We start from the raw sequence: 21,966 nt of genomic DNA on the forward strand, positions 1-21,966 counted from the left end.
GTTATAGCAAGCAATGACGTCCATTTACCATAGGCGGGTTTTCCATTCTATTACAAGAGATGGTTTATTATAATATAGATCTTTTAATGTTCAACATTTGAGTAGATTTTCCCATGTCTAAGATTATTTATTGATTCTACATTGTATAGAGAAAAAATGCAGCCGTGTGATTTTTTACTCTTTATGATATTTTGCAGACATTTTCTGTGTTCAAAAATGTCAATAGATTTAATGAAAAACATATCTAGAGATTTGGGCTCGCCAGATCGGACTTGATTCAGAGGTCCCGGGTTCGAAACCCACTTTGAGCAGCTTGTTTTCAGGCATCAGTGACAACGATTTTCACTTGGAAATATAAATAGCAATATGTTTCCAAGTGAAAATAGCCCTTATATGACATTGCTGCACCAATAAAAAGTCAGCCCTATTAGATAAGTTCTAATAATTAAATTATCAAATATGGATGGATTAACCGTTGGGTTACCATCTAAAAATAGGAAGTAAGGAGAAGTTTCAGTCCAAAAAATATCTAGAGATTTGTAAATATTATGGTGCAAATAAACTAGGTGTAAGTAGACATTTGTCTTAAGGCAAGTTGCATGAACCTCCTGAAATTTGCAAATAACTGACTTCATCGGTAAAACTAGTTAGTAGAAAAAACTTGCAACTGTCCATTTTTCCAAAATAATGCTTTTGCATCTCTCTAAAAACTAATCGATTTTCAATTGATCTTTCAAACACACTTACAATCTATAATTTTTTTAATTCAATTTATCACATTATAATACATAAATTATCACTTTTCTATAATCTCTATACTTGATTTGAAGTGAATATAAAACGAGTATCATTGTTACGAGCACTTTTCATAAGTAGCTCACATACACACATCAATTTTCTAATTTTGGTGTCAAACCATTCAGAATGACGTAAAACGTTGAGAAAATAAAATATTGAAGTAGGTGGTCTTCTTATTCGGGAAGTTAAAAACAATTGTAATCTGCACAATTTTGTTCAAAAATTCGCCAATTTAATTTAATCCATTAGAATTATGGATTTATAAGAGTTTATTGCTTCATTAATTGATAATATACCGTTATAAAATTATCAAAGATAATGTTTTATAACTACTTCAAAGTTATTACAACTTCTTATAATAAGGCTGCGCGTTTTATGAGTTAAAATAATTGACAATTAATGTTTCATGCAATTCTTGTCTTGGAGATATTATAGCTGCAAATTAATTTAATTAGTTCAAGATCTTTGATATAAGATAGAATATGAATGTTTTTTCTTGTTGTTTATAAATCGTTAACATCGTTTAAAATATGCAACAATTAACATATGGTTATATGATTAAAAAAATTTAAACAGCGAGAATATTAAGGAATTTTAGGTTTTTAAATATGTTTTCATTAGTGGATTTTAAGGACACGATATTATTTCTTGCTACCCTTATTATAAATTAGTCATATTTTATTCCATATAATTAAGTTTTTTGCACAAAGCTTATTATTTATATAATTTATATAATTGGAGCTTTTGTATTTCCGCCGGATGGTATGTCTACATTCTGTTCTTGTTTCCTCAAACTTGTTTTTCTCTGAAATTTTGAAGTACTACCACCCATATGAGATCATGTTTCAATGTATGTATTTCTTAGTTCTTTTATTTATTCGTCTTCACTAATTTGTCTCAATTACTATGTTAAATTAAATTCAAATATTCTAAATACCACCGAATTATGTGTATGGACAATTCATCTTCTTTATCGTGTATGTAGTTGGTTTTTACATCTCATATGTTTAAATAATAATCCGTTCTTGACCTTGCATGCCAAAATCTTGCCCATTATTATTCCGCCGGAACAGACAGGAATATTAGTTATGCAATATCTTTTGGAAGAAAAATGCTAATATATTTTGGAGTTAATTAAACGATTTAAATAATGCACGTGGATTGACAAGAAATTAGACCAGTTAGACCTTTTTCGAATGCAGTATACCATAATTAGTTTTTTTTTTGGACTACTGCTTTACACCAGGTACTCTTAGGTGGGTGAATCTAAACTCATTAAGTTTAGGAGTTATGGAATAATTTAAAAATTTTAAGATATATTTTATAACTGTTTCAGTTTTTAACATATTCTAAAATATCTTGCTTAACTTTAAATATATTTTTATTAGTTTTTTTTTGGACTACTGCTTTACACCATGTAGTCCTAGGTGGGTGAATCTAGACTCTAGACACAATTATTAAAATTTTAATATCTTGAAAGTATCTGATTCAATTAGAATTTTGTAGCACATTTTTAATTAATAAAGGATTGAACGTATGATATAATAATCATTGAAAAAGCCACTAATTAATACTTTATCAACTGTTGTGAGACTTACAATGGGATGTGCACAATGCTCATTGTTACATTGTTTAACGTCAATCATGGTTTTTATATATAATTAATATATTTTTTTATTAACATCAACACGTAAGCAAGAATAATGATTACACATGTGTGAATAAGATAATGGTGATCATTACTCCTGATCTTGAAGTTTCTATTTGGGAGGTCCAAAATCGATGCAAGTAGTATTATATAATACAATAAATCCGCTATTATTAGTTCAGCCTAAAGTTATTTTCAGTATATGTTAACAATCAATAAAATATATTCGTATTTGGAATAGAAATCGCTAAAGAGTTGTTTTGCATGGGAATTGGCAGTCTTTTGTACTACGACGAAAACAATACGCTGATATATTCTCTAGCTATTTGTTAGAACATGCTACACCTTTTAGGAGAGGACATATTTATATATATATATATATATATATATATATATATATATATATTAGTTAATTGCAGCCAATTCGTCGAAAATAAATAGAAAGCAATAAAAATTCAACAGAATTTATTCTGAACATTTCGATACACATCATTCAGCATTTGGCTTGTGTATAAGAGAGTGAAATATAAAAATCGGCGGGCAATATGAAGATTATTAATATAATTTATTAATATGTTAATTATAGAATTACTGTAATTTAATCTTCATAAGATTATGTTACTAAAAAGTATTAATCGAGAATAGAGTATCGACTCGCGATTAAAAATCTACTGTTCACCGGTTACAAAAATAATTAATTTATAAGAATTATATAAAATGAATTGCAAAGTTGAAATTATTTGTTGTAGTGTATTAGAACTTTAGTCAGAATTAAAATGAATTGAATTATTTTCAATTTTTAATATACGAAAAAAAAAGATTTTCTTGATTAAATTTTTTTTTTTTCAGAAGCAATTATTTTGTTGAAACAAGCAGAAAGTTCTTTGCATCATTTAAATCTGACGCTTAATTCTCTCAAAAACTGTCGTTTTTTGCACATTTAGCTCTGTATCTTAAAGGCTGGATCTGCTTTTGCCAAAAACTAATCACTTCTTCTCCCAATCTTTACAAATTGATTGTTTTTTAGATCATTCAAATCGGATACTGCGTTCTATCAAAAACTCGATTTGTATTTTCTGCACTCTTTGCTCTGTATCCTCGAACGGCTAGACCTGCCTTCGCTAAAAACTAATCAGCACGTCTCCTTATCAATACGAATCAAATGTTTTTTGAATTTTTCAAATCGGTTGATCCGTGTTTCCGAAATCGTCGACGAAAATTTATATCCGCACACACACACATACAGCCATTTTTTTCTAAGGTATGTCAAAATGTTCAGAAATCTTTGAAACGTAAACATATATAAAAAAAATTTCATTTTCGATTCTTTTGCGAATACTATAACTTGCCCCACGGTAAGTTAAAAAAATAACACTTTGTTATTAACATTGGCCTGTGTTCCAAATATTTGTTCACGTTTTAAACAAGGCATTTTGACTTATTTATGTTTAATTCATTCAAATTTTGATCTGATGATTGATTCTTCCTAACGAATGCAGCTGGTATTATAATAATATAATTCAAACTTTAACTCAAAATGCCATTCGCACGGTTCATTCCTTCCAGCGTTCTTACCATGTGCAAAAGTATATATATTATATAGATATCACTCCTACGATCGAAATATTTATTTACATACAATCATTTTATTAATGGGAATTTTTATTGTTCAAGTTGGTGGAAGCGACATTTTCTAAAAATAAACGTTCGCTTGTAAATCCGCGTATGAATATCTCGATTCATTCGCACGGTTCTTCGGGTCGAGAGAATGTAAATAAGTTACTTAACTGTAAACAATTTTACGCTTAATTTTCATTTACCAGTTGTAAATAAAACAATCAGAAATCTTGGAAAATATATATTGGAGAGGAAAAGTCAAATTTCAATATTGTAGAGTTTGAAGTATAGCTTCTTTTGAATTGCAATCTGTCATCAGAACTAGTTGGTATTGGTATTTTGCCTTGAGGCAAGTTACATGAACTTCCCAATATGTGATAATAATCGACTTAATCAATAAAATTTAAATTAATTTATGAGTGATTAAGTATTCTGAGTGGTTTTATTACACATCATTGAAAACGAACGAACACCCTATCGTTATACCAAGTTAATCGCCTAATTTTAATTTTAACAAACGTCAAAGAAACGACTCATTTTCTCAAACTTTGAAGAATTTTTAAAATTAAACTACTTGTCGTGAAGCCATAATATTTCAGTAAGTTCTATAAGACCATGGTATTTATCGCCAAAAAAAGTTCCATTAAAATCGACTTAATTTTAAATTAAGTTATTATTTTTTTTTAAATATAAAATTAGCGAATTGGATTTTTTGATGAAAACAAACTTCTCCTTCAGGAAGTTAATTAGTGAAGTTTTGGATGATATTCTTTTAATAGGCCAGAATTAAATATAATGAGGTGATTAATATGGAAAAAGCTTACTACAATTATGTGCACTTTGTAAACAAGGCCAAAATCAACAAATAAGGTTTTTCAAAAATCAAATTTAAATCTGTAATCTATTATTAATACTGGAAGGTAAACATGAATATTGTTTTGTTACTGCAGCGCAACATCCGCTTATTGACCTTATTGTTAGATCAAGGTAAAAAGCAAACGCCATATACTTAGGGCCCTTTCAAGCTGATGACAACAGTTATAATTACGACGTAGATAATTGTTATACAATTACTAAAATTTGCTTGCAGTACTAAATCATGTAGTAGTGATATCAGATTTTCACTTGAGATTATAAATCTCAAATATGATATGAACTGAAAATAGGGGCAATGCTGCAAAAATCATTAAGATAAAAAAACTAATTCTGTATGTTAAAAATATATCACAAGTAGAAAGGACAATTACTGGGTTGCTTCCTGATAGTCATCTGTTCTATTATCAAAAAAATTACTGAATGTCTCAATTGCTGATAAGATCTAAAAAACTTCATGCATTTAAAAGTACCTACCATATTATAACGGTGTGCATAACTCAAATAAAAAATGTAAAATTATTATACAGGAAATAAAATGTTTTTGAAAATTTTCTTTATTTAAATTTACGATGTAAGAAATTGTTTTAACCGTGATAAAAAGTCATAAACTTGGAATGAGTAAGATAACACTGAGAAAGTAAAATATTTTTCATGGCTGTCTTATCTTTAAAATTGAATCACTGGTAAAATCAAATATTTTTTTTGCATTAAATATTGCCTAGAATTAGTATGTGTAGTCCAGGATTAGTGGGTTAGAGCTACGGAGTATCAATCAGAAGTTTCAGATTGGATACCCTCCTCGGACAACCCGATGTCAAGAAGTAGTGACAACGGTTTTCACTTGGAAATATAGGTAGCAATATGTTTCCTGCACCAATAAAAATTCATCAGTATTGCAGAAGTTGTAGTAATAAACTTATCACATAATATGGACAATCCTTTGGGTTGCTTTCTATTAAAAGGCCAAGTCATTATGAATTTAGAACAACAGCTGTTTGTTTAGTTTGAAATATCAAAAACATTCATATATATAACAAATGATTAAATTTCTGAGTCACCCTAAGAAATATCAAAGGCATCATGTTTCCAATGACGCATTTTGGTATAGGTAGTTCAAACTTATCAAAAGTAATAAATATAGATCGATTTACATTGCAATCTTTGTATTGCATTAAAATATATATTAGATTAGTAAATATATGACCTATAATGACCTAGAATAAAATGAAAATATTTTCCCTTAAATCTCCAACTCTTGCTTAGGAAAATAAATATCAGTAGAGGTTAATCAGAGGCATTATGCATCCAATGATTGGTATAGTCCATAAACATAAATATGATTACATTTCAAGCTTTGTATTGTATTTATAAATTATATTACACGTGTTATGCCAAAAACAATTAATCTAAATTAAAATAGACACGTTTTTATATAAGTTGCAGCTTATATTTACCAGCTAGTTGTTGTACATTGCAACACTTCTGAAGAAAAATATTGGTTACGACATTCTTTTACAACCTATTCATAAACTAATTGTTAAAGTACGGAACCCTAATACTACAAATGCGTCTTTGATGTATCATTTTATAAATATTACAACGCAGTATAATAAAATTGATGTACAAATGCATTCCCGAGTACGTCATTCAAATACGCGTATTTGATCAAGGATTTCCCAGTAGGTAATAAGCACCCATCTTATCAACAATGTCTATGAATTATTGTCAGAAGCATAAAAAATATAAGTTTATTATCGTATAGTGTTTTTTGTAAAAATGTCTCATGATAAGGCAAAAGCACTAAAGTGACGCAGATTTGTTTAAACAGAATTTTGAAAATTACAGTTAATAAAGGGATTATTGTTTTGGTCTCGGTAGAACATTTAGTCACTTCATTTTTTTATATCCGAGATTTGAAGTATTTCTGTATGAAATCATATTGATTATCCATATTATTTTTATATTCATATCCTATTTTATTTAACACTTACAAAACTAATTTTGTTTTTGCAAAAAAATGATTCAGTTTTTACAAAAAACAATAGAGGTACATAGAGCAGAAATAAAATTTTTAGTTTGTAGATCAACATCTTGATTAACTTCCCGAAGGGCAAGCTATAGTAATTGCAAAAAAATCGAAAATGAAAATTTGTATATGTCTTTATGTTTCAAAAGTTTCTGAGCATATTGGCATACCTTAGAAAAAATGGATGTATGTGTATGTGTGTGTGCGGATACAAATTTTCGTCGACGATTTCGAGAACACGGATCAATCAATTTGAATAATTCAAACAACATTCGATTTGTATTCATAAGGAGAAGTGCTGATTAGTTTTTAGCGAAGGCAGGTCTAGCCGTTCCGAAGACACGGGGCAAAAAGTGCCAAAAACAGTAACTCAGTTTTTAAGAAAACGGAACGTCTGATCTTAATAATTCAAAAAAACATTTTACTTGTATTGACAAGATGAAGAACTGATTAAATATTTGGGAAGGTAGGTCCAACGGTTATGGACTCTCAATAAAAATAATTTAAAAAAATGTCATTTGACGGTCTAATTTAAAATGTTTATTGGACTTATGCACATCAAATTATCAAATATTTTATAGAGATTTTCATAATGTGTACACATTTTGTGTATTTTTTTTTAGATTCCGTACCAAGATTTTTAATTACGATACGGGAAATTCCAGCAATTTGCTTTAAGGCACGATGCCATGCACGCCACTAGTCTTTTATTTCTTTATCAAAAAAAATCTTTTGAATACAGTTGAATATAACTTTCTAAATGTAGAATTTTCAAGCCAAGTCCAGATGTAAAAATATGTATTTAGTAAAAAAAATATTTCTTAACTACCTTCATTAAAGTTCGATTTCTTAGGGATTTTGATTTTTTCGAAACCCTTGCAAAAAATCCAGTTTTTATGAAGACAAATAAATTTATGTGAAGCTAAGATTTTAGGTTTCTGGATCAATGATCTTAAATTCCATTTATCTAAATCATGAAACTGTATGTAATGTGTTGTAAAAAAGTTAAAAAAAATTGCATCTTATTGATTTTCTTGATCGGTTAAATCTATGAAGATCAAGTAATATCAATTAACGTCCATTTCTATTTTTCTTCTGCTTTTATCTGTAATGATCTGCAATTGTATAATGACTTTAACCTACAAAGTATGGGAATATAATATTTTAATATAACGACTGTTCTGTTTATAATTTAGATTATAACAGTACATTTTATCTTAAATATAAGAACCATTCGTCCTTCCTTGGCCTTCGATATTATCGATAAAACTTATATAAATATATATGCAAATTTTGTAGTCGGTATGTATTTTAGTCATTTTCAAGATACTGCTAAGTTCTTTCGAACGTTTTCGAAATATTTACCTGTAACTTCTTACTCATCGGTAATTCAAATTATAATTTTTTGTAGAAATTTATTTATTTTTATACATATGACGAGACATTACTGAACAGAATTTTAATTTACTTGAAAGAATTTGGAAATGTAACGTGGTAGAAATACAAAAGCCCAAACCTGTTACTTGTAAATTTAAAAAGTAGAGTACAAAAGCACAAAACCATTTATTTTTGCTATAGAGCATTTCACATAATTTTTATCAGTTTATTTTACGTTTATCATAATTCCATAATTGCACAAGGAAATTGAATGTACATATTTTAAGATATTTCACAAATATAAAATGTTATTTCATACAATTTATGTTAAAATTATTTTATGAGCATATGTTTTGATAAGGCTCTAACATATTGAATATTTCTATGTATCGTGCAAGAAATTCAAATTATGAATTTTTGTAGAAGCACATTTATTTTTTAACACTGTCTCATATCTGAACAGAATTTTAATTCTCTTGAAGGAATTCGAAAATTAAACCTAGTAGAAGAAATCAAGAAGTGAGAATATAAGCACAAAAATTTGTAAAACTTTTATTTTATTGTTGTAAGTAATGTAATTTTTCTTGTTCATCTCAGGTTTACTATAAATTATTTTTTTAAAGATTATTGTAAGTATGTAAATAATAAATATTTCGGTATATCAAGCCAACATTTTCAAAATTCTTATTACTGTACACTATCGAAATAATTAAATTATCTCATGTTGTTTTTAAAATACCATATAAAGAATGCACTTTCCTGTTATTTCATCTTTGTTTAAAATTTGAAATCTTACAATTTCATTTATATCTACACTTGACTGGATATATCTAGTGCTCTTGTTTTGGAATACTTGCCAATATGGAACAATCAGAAACAAAATTATTGGAATATATAAACATTTATATTAATTTATGGAAATTTCTCATTTTTATGTATCGAGTCATAATATGTCGTGAAATCGTGAGGGAATCTATTAATAATACGTTAATGGGAATAAGTAAATAATGAGCAATTGATTACTTTACATTTTTATTTGATAAGCGTATAGTTTATAGATAGAGTCCTTAGAAGGTTATCTATTTAACCAGATTTTAGCAGATATCTAAGCATCACATTCACATAAACATTTATTAATTTATTAAAACAACACATAGGCTACGTGCGGAAAAACTCGTAGAAGTATTAAGTTCTGATTGCTGTTTAAAAAATATATAAATCACGGTGTTACTGGCATTTTGCCCTAAGGCAAGTTGTATGAACTAACCGTCATGTATAAATAATCTATTTATTAAATAAAAAGAGTGCGCGTAAGGTTTACACGCGATTGAAGTAAAACTTATTTGCTACTGTACAAGAAGGCATTTAAGTATAAATAAATACATCATATTACAATTTTGAATAATGTTTATTAGTAATATGGTAACACTTTTTATGCACACATTTATTAGTGTCAACCATTATACACATTTATATAATGATAAATTATAAATTATATATTTATAATAGCATTAAAAAATATGTATTTGAAAACAATAATGTATTTAAGTCATACTTCAAATATGACATGATCGGTTTGTCATTGTAATTAGTATTTAGATATGAACCTTCATTAGAGAAATGAAGTACTAATTGCTAATTAATAAATTTTATAATATTCGTTCACACTGTGGATTATTGTAAACTACCCCTAAATATATATTGTTTTCACAATTTTACTTATCATGTAATTGTGTTTGAAGAACTTCATGTAATTAAAATTAACATACATTCATTGACTGCTTGTTTTTTTTTTACTTTTTCGTTGGATATATAATCTCATTCTTTGAACAGCTGTAAAATATTTTTCTGATTCAGATTTTTTATTAAATGAAAATTTGTACTACGATGTAACTTTAAAATGTTTATTTATCTATGCCGATTTCCTTGTTGATATCGGTACGCATACGACAGATCTCTATTCACATACACGACTTCTAATCACAATCGACCCGTGTCTCTTTCTATTTGTCTACTTGTCTACCTGTCTACTTGTTCACCTGTCATTGTGTATCAATATTCTTGCATGCAGACATACACACATTTTATGGTACATATGCCAAAATATTTAGAAACCCTGAAACGTAAAGATATGCAACAATTTTCATTTACCATTTGTTGCGATTATTATAACTTACCCTACGGGAAGTTAAAAAAGTTAAAGAATGTATTAACTATATATCTAGATTTAATAACTGTATATCGTAAAAAATAATATGAAGCGTTAGGAAATCTAAAGCTGTGTAAGGAATAAATCATTTTTTTCTTAAATCCGATAAGATTTCCGTTGATTACATAACGGGAAACTAACGGATGCATCTTCAGCGTAAAATTCTATATATAGCAAATAACGGCTGAATTTTTCAAATGAGATTCTTCGTCATATTTATTCCAAGATCTCCACATAATTTGGATATAAATAGATTTTATGTCGTAATAAAAGTTGCCGAGATCACAACTTTCTTTTCTCGAAGGTGTTTCACATTGATAATTCGTGTGGTCAGTTATTTATATCTAGTAATTATAATAAGGATTTAAATTCTGGTTTATTTATGTAATCCCTGAATAATTAAGCAGTATCGTAATTTTCTGAAATCTTATCGATTACTAGACTTGCAGAACCTGTTAGGAATCGTTAGGAAAGTTTTTAATTTTTAATACTTTTACATTTTTTTATCTTAAAGCATCATTTTCGTTAAGCTTCCTTTTTATGCTTTAATAATGCTTAAGTGTTCTATAATTTTCAACTTAATTTTAATACATTTTATTTATCATTTTTCTATATTACGATTTTTCTCTATATCTAATTTTCCTCTATATTTCAATGGTTAATTTCTTATCAAGATATATCTCAATATGTTGCAGGATTTCTAAACAATAAATCATGAATTCGGTCGTCCATTGATTGTGGTCAAAGATGTTTTTCAATTGGCTCTTGTCAGAAATAATTATCAATGATATATAGATATGGAATATTTATAATAATACAATTAAAAAATAAATAAGCGAAATTGCGTGACTATTACTAGTTAGTATAGAATTCTAGAATTGCATTTGTTTCTAAAGAGCACACATGCAGATATGTAATGATTTATTCAATGTATTTGTTAGTAAAAATGCAAACAAATTCATATGTAATAAATTATAATAATTCATATTGTTGTTTTTTTGTAATTTTACTAGAATAAATAGTTTTGAAAATTAGATTTTTTACCGCACAATTGTGAACTTTATTTATAAAAGTAGGAAGAATGAAGACCACCATCTTCTGTGGCAAAAAATCAAACAATTTTGTGGTTATTTTCTGTTTATCTTAAATATTTGCAATTTTTACATATTCATGCTTAAGAAAAATAATAGATAATATTTACTTTATTTTAACCCTTTCCAATCGGATGCCGCCGAAAATTTATATAAATCTCGGTATTCGCAAGTAGAAAGGGCTTCTCTATAACATTCTATACTTCAGCAAACTCATACTTACATGGAAAACTGCGAAATTTATGTCTTTTAAACTTTTATAACAATATGTAGGTTTATATAATTTAAACATATTAGTTTACTAATATTTCTGCCAAATAATAAGATGGGAATGAACATTTTCATTCTCCTTTTTTTCTTCTAGAAGAGAAAATGTTTATTTTCCTATGTGATGTACGCTAATATTAGCAAAAACCATGTCATTTTTAGGTTTTTATTTTTTTACTTGAAATTTTTCAATTATGAAATTTTTAAGTATTTTACCATTTTTCAATCCTAATTAAATGAGCCAACTTTTGATGGAAATTTTCAACACATTTTAGTACATTTTTTTTAAAGGAGGATCCCTCAAAGACGAACGACTTCAAAAATTTTAAATTCATAGTCGAATACAAAGTCTTACATTTTGAAAATTTGGAGCAAGTGTCGTATTTTTTCACTGAGGTCCTACAAATGTTATTCACGATTAGAGTTACAAAGTTTAAATGAACAAAATTAATAAAATTTTAATGGCCAAAAAATGGTTAAAATTTCACCAAAGCGCCAAGTTGCACTTAAAAGCTCACAATTTCCGTTTCTACTTGACGTCAAGGTCTGGAACACCCTGTATATATATATAATGTCATTTTTATGATTTTTTATGATTTGATTTGTTCTGTTTCTTTATTTCTGATTAGCTCTGATGACGGTATAATTTTTACTTTCAAAACGTATAATTTATAAAATGATATGCCGACCAATATGTGGTATGTCAAATATTATTGCTTTAATTTTAGACATACAATTTGCACAATCAAGATTTTATTTACTTGAAATCACATCAGATTTTTTGTTTACTGCGTATATTAAATAAAACATCAAAATAGCACGTGTAAGAGAAATATTGCATAAATTTGCAGTAAGTTATACATAGAGCGACGTTTATTTTTTATATACCAAATCAAGTCAAGGTCCTCTAAAGAAAGGAAGACAAAAGCATATAATTATTTTGTTTATAGCCGAGATCAAGAAAGAAGTATTTGTATGAGTACGTTCCATTAAAGTGTTATTCGCGAATAATATATGCGTGTTACTAACCGAATCGCAATAATAAAAATTATCCAGCAGAAATAAATTAAATTAAATGTATCGTGGAATGATACACTTGAAATAACCCATACTGAATTGAATAAACCGCACCTGGATATTGAAAATAATTTACATTTTTATGTATATGAAATGTTCTGCAAATTTTAAAATATTACCAGGAAGAAAGAGTAAATAAATTCTCGTTCTCTCTTTATTTAAAACAATATCATTCTTTTTTCATATATTAAATTATTCTGCCCAACACTGGTACACAAATAACTTTATCATATATGTACATAAATCATAGTCTATGATTTCATCTATGATTCATAGATAATACATATAATATAAAATATTATTAGATTTTTAAGAAATGGACAAAATTGTATTTTCCATATAATTCTGCTTTAATTAGCTATGTAACTTGTCTAGTACTATTTATTACTTTACACATAATAAAATTTCATAAACACCTGTGTTTAATCACCTGCAGAAACTGGAAAATTAAAATTTCAAATTTTATTACTCAAATATAAATATTATGTCAAAACATATTGCATGTGCAACATGATCATAAATTTTTAGCTTCTATAATTGTCACTTGTGAAAAGCTACAGAAACTGGTTTTGTTAAAAATAGATAAATGAGCAATTTTCAATAAATATAGCCCGAGCAAAACATTACATATTTATAATTTTCGCATCATATTTTTATGAAGATGCACTGAATTTGCATAAATAATACTTGTTTATGAATCTTGAAGAATAATTATGTGCTAAGTATAATTTGCATTTTATTGGCGAGATCTTGAAATATTAGATGTTTCTCAAGAGTAAAACTAATTATGACATCTTCTTTTCATAACTTTTCAACTATATGAATAATAGATAGGAAACTCTTGAGTTTATTGCCTGATTAATAATGTTAAGAATTTTTTTTTTTAATTTTTAATATAAATTAATGTCTTATATTAGACATTCAGTAATTAGTATGGTGCATTTAAATTTATTGGCTTATAAAAGGCTATCCTACAGTAGACTAAATAATTATTGGTAACATATAAATTAATATATACAATATACAGCAATAAGTAACTAGTTCGTATTGGTATTTTGCTTTGCGGCAAGTTACATGAACTTACCGATATGTTTAAATAATTGACTTAATCGATAAAAAATAAATTTATTTATGAGTGTTTATAGTATTCCGAGTGGATTTATTTCACATAATTAAAAACGAACGAACACGTTAACTTGGAGTATTTTCTAGAAGCAAATTTTCAAAAATCAACAATTTTTATAATTGAACAAGTTTCCGTAGGACTGTAATGGTTTAGTATGTTCATTAAGACCAAGTACTCTATCGTTATACCAAGTAAATCGTCTAATTTTAATTTTAACAAACGTCAAAAAAAACTAATCATTTTCTCAAACTTTGATGAATTTTTAAAATTAAACTACTTGTGGTAAGGTCGTAATATTTCAGTAAGATCTATAAGACCATGATGTATATCATCGTCGATTACGCCTAAAAGTCTGTTACACACATTCTTATTTGGTTAAATTTAATCTTTATTTTTAAAAGAGTAAGTAGTATTATAGATTATAACTTTGAATATAAATATTTCATTTAGTCATTAAAGTCTCTAGTCTCTAGTCTCAAAGTTTAGAGGGTTTAAAATTATCACACAAACAACTTCTTGAAAATAATTTATTGTATCGAACAATAAATATGCAATGATTAAATATAAATCTGTTCAAAAATGTAATAGATTAATTTTTGCTGATCATAGTTTCTATGTTAAAAATTTGCTTCAACATTTGATCAAAAACTTCATACATACTAAATCATTTATCATTTATCCCAGTATATAAGATTGCACACACTTGTTTTTCTATTAATGAAGAATTTTTTAATTCCAGGGACGAACAACCTTTTTCATAGGCCAATATTTCTGAATAATATGGCCTTAGTATTCAAAACGCAATGATGTCGGCGACAGGCGTAGCGGCGCTAGTTGCAGCGCTTTTGCTATGCCAGGCATCTTGTTCACAACATTATGGTAAGAAGAAATACTATTATAAATATAATATGAAAACAGAAATTATTTTTTAAAACATAATATATCATCTTATTATAGTCCGTATTTACAACTTATCTTAATAAATTAAGTGGTTTATGTAGCTTATTTTTATATGACAAAAGCTATCTTTTTTTGAAGTCCGGCAATTTTATGTTTTAGAAAGCCTTTCCTACTACAACTACATATGTTTTATTATTATGTTCAAAGCACAAGTATTTTAAAAGTATAATTTTTCATAATCGTAAGAAGAAATTTGAATTTGGAGTTCAAACTCGCTCTATATTATTAAATGAAAAATTTTGGACATGAAACATTCATTCAAAACTAGCACGATTGTATTTTTTAACTTCCCGTCGGGAAAGTTATAGTAATCGCAAAAAAATCTAAAATGAAAATATGTATATATCTTCACGTTTCAGGAGTTTCTGAACATTTTAGCATACATTAGAAAAAAATGGATGTATGTATGTATATGTGTGGTGTGTGTGTGCGGATACAAATTTTCGTCGACGCGGCGCTTACGCGCTTGGATATTGCGTCTTAATTTCCAAACTAAATTTTAATAATTTCCAAAATATTTCAAACTAAAAAAAACATTTTTTCCGAAAGTTTCAGTTTCAAAAAAGTAATTGTCTTTCAAAAATTCTCTAAAATCTAATTTATTCAAAGTTTATAAAACATATTTAATCTTTTTATTTAAACACCACTTTTTTTATATAATATATTCATAATTGTGCAAACGATAAAGGTAATTGACTGAACTTTGCCAGTTATAAAAATAAATTTAACATAAATAAAAATGAATCGAAAGTAAAAAAAGATTGTAGAATTCGCCCCATTGAGACATTAGTTCAACGGTTCAACCGATTTCAATTATTCAAAAAACATTCGATTCGTATTAATAAAGAGACATGCTGTTTAGTTTTTGGCTACAGGTCTAGCGTTTTTGGCATAGGACAGGTAACTAGCTTTTTTGAAGATACAGTAAAAACAAAAGTGCCAAAAACGATAACTCAGTTTTTAAGAGAGCAGAGCGTCCGATTTTATTAATTCAAAAAACATTTTACTTGTATTAACAAGATGAAGAACTGATCAAATTTTCATGAAGGCAGGTTTAGCGGTTTCGGAGATCTAGTAATAAAAGTAAAAAAAAGCCATTTTGGCGTCAAAAATGATCATTAGACATATGCACATCAAATTATCAGATATTTTATGGAGATTTTAATAATGTGTATCAATTTTGTTAACATTTCTATGGGTTTTGTAACATCGTTCCCTTTAGACGGTAACACGGCGCATACGCGCTTCGATGTTGCGTCTCTATGCAGCTAAAGCAGTGCGGTTGCTTTGGAAAAAAGTTCAAAATTTCCATAATATTTCAAACATTTTTTTCCAAAAGTAGTTTCCAAAAAAGTATTTTTTTTCAAAAATTTAAAATTTTCAAAAATATAATTTTTTCAAAGTTTAAAACATATTTAATCTTTTTTTAAAAATTTATTTTTTGGTACAGGAAGTTCCAGCAAATTTGCCTTAAGGCATGGTGCCATACACCACTAGTTATATTCATAATTATACAAACAATTGACTGAACTTTGCCAGTTATACAAACAAATTTAACATAAATAAAAATGAATCGAAAGTAAAAAAAAATTATAGGACTTTTCCCCATGAGACATTTGTTATTTTTTATATACAGTTTCTCGTTCAATTTTCAAGACGAAATATCAAGCAAATTAACTATTATTGAGCTAGTGATATTTAAAACTACAACCAGTACAAATTTTGCAATAATTTTACGTTCACTGACCCCGTATAACATCTATTGGAACTAAAAAAGACGTAAAAAACATTTGTCAATAATGAATGTTTACTTCTCAGGCGCCTTAAACGATTGCATCGCAACCTCAGACAAGCCATTCTTGCAGGTCAAACGCACTACTCTGGGACTCGTCATACTATCCATATTGAAAATATTAATATAATATAACGTAAATGGTTTTTTTATCTTAACATTTTGTTCAGATAATTAACACACCCATTATATATACTTTTCTTATCTATGAACACACTTGTTCAATACCACTTTCACAATAATTATACTATAAATTTTTATTTTAGAAAATATTATGAATGTAACATGCAAATGAGTTTTTTAATTTTTTTAATTAAAATTAATTAATATATAACTCAAGCTGCTATATAAATAAAAAAACATAGCCTATAGATAATTAATAGATTTTAAAATTGAAAAACCAGTGAAATTATTAATATTGTTGACGTCAAATGAAAATTATCAAAATTTGTTAAGATTAATGCTGTTTCCGAGGCGGCTTAACTCGACCTGCTTTGTAAATAAAAAAACATAGCATATATAATAGATAATAGATAATTAGTAGATTTTAAAATTGGAAAGCCAGTGAAATTATTAGTATTTTTGGCATCAAATAAATATTATCAAAATCTATTAAGATTAATTTAGTTTTCGAGGCTTTTAGGCATTGGAAAACTGCATCCCGGGACGAAACATTCGCGCAGGTCAAACGCATGCTTTGGGACTCCCATGAATTTTTGGGACTCTCTGTATAAAATAGGTTATATTATGTTTATAAACCAAGGTTACAATCCACCTCAAGATTATTTATTCTATATCAGATAATTAACATATAATTATTCCGTACAATTCACATAATTATTGCCTTCAATTATTCGTTAATTGACAAGTGTGAAATTTCATACAAAATCGTTAAATAAATTCACAGTTTGCTTTAAAAATAGAATCTCTGAAAGGAGTTTTGTTTCACTTCCTAACTACTTGTTAATTAAACTCTTATGCATTGGAAATAACATTATTTTATTACTCATTATAATCACACTTCCAATACTATTCGGGAACTAATTACATTTGCATTTTTATATAATACATTAGATAATATTTTTACTTTAGCTAATTAGCTAAATCATTGTATGCATTTAGATTTTTTTGTTTATTTATATCTTGGGTGAAACGTAGCTCTATAATAGATTTGTAATATAGTTTACAAGTACAAAATTGCTCCAATTAACACCATCTCGCCTATTGTGACAATTTTTATCATATTTACACAAATGATACAACTAATGGATCTATTGTAGCATTTGAAAACACCTGTTGAGCAAAATCAATATTTACACGCCAAAATGTTAGCTTTTATATCACTGATAACAACTCAAAGGTATAAGAATTTCTTCAATAAAAAATATTATAATGCGTGCTTATAAAATTGATTGTGTTCATATTATCAACTGATAAAATTTCTGATGATTTATATTTAGCTGCAGAATGACTAATTGTAAGAGAGACTCGATTTATATTAATATCTTGAACAGTTAATATATATGTCATTCAAGTACTTATAGCTCGTCTTTTTAATTTGTAATTAAGTACTATCTATAATCTTCAAATATAATGAAAAAAAGAAATGCATAATAAATTTTATCGACTTGGACTTAAATGATAAGATAATTCATTTTTATGGCACTGTGACTAAGATGTAAAACATTTTGTTTTTGTTCCGCTACACCAATTAAAAATAAAAGTAAACAATATTGATATCATCAATAATAATTGATTAAAAGTTTTTATTTAATTTCCATTACCTTATAAATAAATAATGTTAGTCACAAGATTTTCTATTAATTTTATACTTTTTATTAATTTTTTTCGAATTTAGTATTATTGTCATTATTATTGTATAGTGTTAAAAATAAAATTAAGACTAGTGGGGTATATGGCATCGTGCCTTAAAGCAAATTGCTGGAACTTCCCGTACCGTAAAAAAATGTTCGAGGAATAGTGAATGTTTTCTCATAGATTATTATAAATATTGTCTAATATTTTTTTATAAAAAAATTATATTTTTTTGAAAAAAAAAGAAAAAAATTGAAACATTTTTATAGACATATATTATATAGACATATTATATAGACATATCCTTATCAATAGGAATCGGGATGTTTTTTGAACCATTCAAATCGGTTGATCCGTGCGCCCGAAAAATTGTATCCATACATACGTGCACACACACACACATCCCTTTTTTCTGAGGTATGCCAAAATGTTCAGAAACCTTCAAAACGTCGAGAAATGCTAAAATTTTCAATTTCGATTTTTGACGATTGCAATAACTTACCTTATCACCCTACGGGAAGTTAAAAATAAATTTCTTATATATAAAATATGAATGTTTTTTCATCATTAAATTGAGTTAATGGAAAATAAACTTGTCATCGTCGGATCTAATTCGAAGCAATTATATTCAGCCATTTTAGTAGATGACATGATAGGTTTAATATGATTTTATTGGCCTAAGTAGTTGACCTGAAGAAGTTTAGACGCTAAGGTACAATGTCGATAGGTCAATTCATAGTTATTGGCTTTCATAAGCGAAAATTACAGTGAGAATTAAAATTTTTATTCGAAAATTATTAGAAGAATTCAATAGTTATATATTTATGTGTGAAATGGTGAACTATTTTCAAGTTTATCTTATTTTTTTTCAGATTCTTTATGTGCAGGTACGAGAGAACGATATTTATCAGCTGTTGGAGAAGAGTCTTCCATAGTTTTACCTTTATCACCAATCCAAAATATTCAAGGTGTTTCGACGAGTCAATCTGGACCATGCAGGGCCAGAATCACAGCACCAGACTCACATGCCATAGGTATTAATATTATTACTATTTTTCTTAATACTCTTATTTTTCATTCGAAAACCCTTTATGATGTATGTTAATTAAATTAATGATGCATCAATTTTAATATCGAATCCATGGTTAATTTATATGTTTTTCTCAGGCCTGCGTCTGGTGGGTACGAAGACTGATACAATGGTACAAAAACCAGGTTCACTTGGAAAGTCGTCTAGGAATCATCATGGTTCACACCAAAAAGGTGGTAATGGAACTTTGTTAGGATGTCCACTGAGTGTGGTAGGTTATTTTAAATATAATAAATAAATTTATATTTACAATAGATTATTGTCAAACAATCATGATTTATTATTTTTTATTCTCAGTATCTTCCCGAAGATCGCCAATCACCAGTGTGGCGCTTTGATCCATGCCTCGGAGGAGCGCAATCAGGGGCTTCCAAACTTCTGCCTGATAGGGTGAGCATAGCTTGGAGCCCCCCTGAAGATGGAAGTCCCGTTCCTTTAGCTTTAGTAGCCACAGCTGTTGGAAACGAAGAACGACTTTGCCGCGAGAAAGGGAGACAGTTTTGTGTTCATATTGGGTAAGACTTCTTCATTCTTTATTTTCTGATACCGTTTTCGAACTATTTGTTTATTGTGTATTAAATTATAAATAATAATTATTTTCTAGACGTAAACCTTTACTTTGCATTTCGGACCATTTAGTATGTGACGGAATAAAACATTGTCCATTAGGAAATGAAGGCGATGGTGATGAAGATCCTAGACTATGTGAAAGATCAGAGAAACCGGTACTTACATAAAAATTTTAATATTCAGTTTTAACAATTGTTCGATCGTTAAAATTGAATTATTTTTTATTTCAGAGACAAAATACGTGGGACATGATAACATTAGCAATTTTAAGACGATTAGCAAGCGCTCGACCAGCCCCGATTGAACATGTACCTCCTAAAGATTTTGCAGTGCCGTCCAAAACAGAGAAAGAAAGCAATGAAGCCAGTGGCGTCGATAAAACTGTAAAAGAATACCAAATATTTTCGGGTCTCTCGCAGTATGGTCCTTGGGGCTTTTTGTTAATAGGTGTTTTAATTTGCGGGGTCATGCTACTGATTTGCGGACTTTGGGGTATGCTTTGGACTTATAATTTTTTTAAGTATAATATGAATTCTTTTAGTATCAACATAAAGTAAATTTATAAAATTATCAATTATAGAGTGTTACTGCCGTCGACCTCAACAGCCTAGTCCACCTCTGGTAGATCCTTGTGCCTCAATCTCTCCTGATAATAATGTGGTAGCAAGTAATTTAGAAAATATTAGTCCGCCTCTCTATGATGAATTGGACACTCCACCAGCTTATAATATCTTATTTCCGCCGGAACAAAAAAGTATACCTGTAGCAACAACCAGTGACCGGAACGAGTTCTGGTAATATTCCAGTGTAAATGAAGATGACTATTAGTTTTTATTTTGTTTTAATGTGTATCACAAAAAAACGAGTTTATGGATCTTAAGTCTTATTAATTGCTGAACTAAATGAATGAGATGCCCTCCTGGTGCATCTCAGTGAATGTGAAGATGATGAACTTTATACGAGTATATATTATCGTATAATTGACGCTTTGACTTAGGTTTCAGGAACTTGCTTAAACTGTGATTTCTTCTATACTTATTCAAGGAAGTTTAAAACTTATCTTTGAAAACAAACAAGTTAATTTAGCATTATTATTAAAAAATTTGAATATATATTTTATGAATTATGGCATGCTTCCAATATTCCGATTATATTAGAAGGATGCAAACCATAATTAATATTGTTATTTTTGCAGGACTATGATATATATAACTTAATATCATTTTTTTTTTAACTAAAAGGGATCTCAAGAGCCTTTTAGAGCTTTTGCCCGTACACTAAGTATAATCATATAAACATTAAATAATTTATTTATACATTAACTAATATATTAAATGATTATCATTTAACCTGACTGCATATCAACAAATTTAGTGTTAGTATTCGAAGTATTTTATTGCAAACCAAATATATATTTCAATTTCTAGCTTTCCTTTTATAAGTTTTGATAGTTTGACATGCTTACTTTGCTTAAGTCAATAGTAAACATTTGTCACCATACTATCTTTAATTTTCAAAGAAATGAAACAATGCAAAAATATAAAATACGCCAATTATTTAAATGTTGAGAATTATATTTTATTCTATTTCTATAGTTATTGTCACAATCAGTATTTATCTTATAGAC

The 21,966-nt window shown here is 27.8% G+C and overlaps 1 protein-coding gene across 2 annotated transcripts in view; it reads left to right on the forward strand.

Annotated features, from left to right (window-relative positions):
• LOC113363326 overlaps window positions 1-21,966 on the forward strand; it is an 81,016-nt gene that overhangs the window by 34,644 nt on the left and 24,406 nt on the right. The window contains exon 2 of one of the 2 annotated variants that reach the window (XM_026605821.1): window positions 14,852-14,991. The exons of the other annotated variant lie outside the window; for it this stretch is intronic. Within the exon in view, the coding sequence (XP_026461606.1) occupies window positions 14,916-14,991 (76 nt within the window). The 5' untranslated portion in view covers window positions 14,852-14,915. The remainder of the gene's footprint in view (window positions 1-14,851; window positions 14,992-21,966) is intronic. 2 annotated transcript variants of the gene reach the window in all.

The sequence above is a fragment of the Ctenocephalides felis genome, unplaced genomic scaffold (assembly GCF_003426905.1).
Source record: "Ctenocephalides felis isolate EL2017-DRISC unplaced genomic scaffold, ASM342690v1 CF-g0.4_SCAFFOLD_00845, whole genome shotgun sequence".
Lineage (NCBI taxonomy): Eukaryota > Metazoa > Arthropoda > Insecta > Siphonaptera > Pulicidae > Ctenocephalides > Ctenocephalides felis.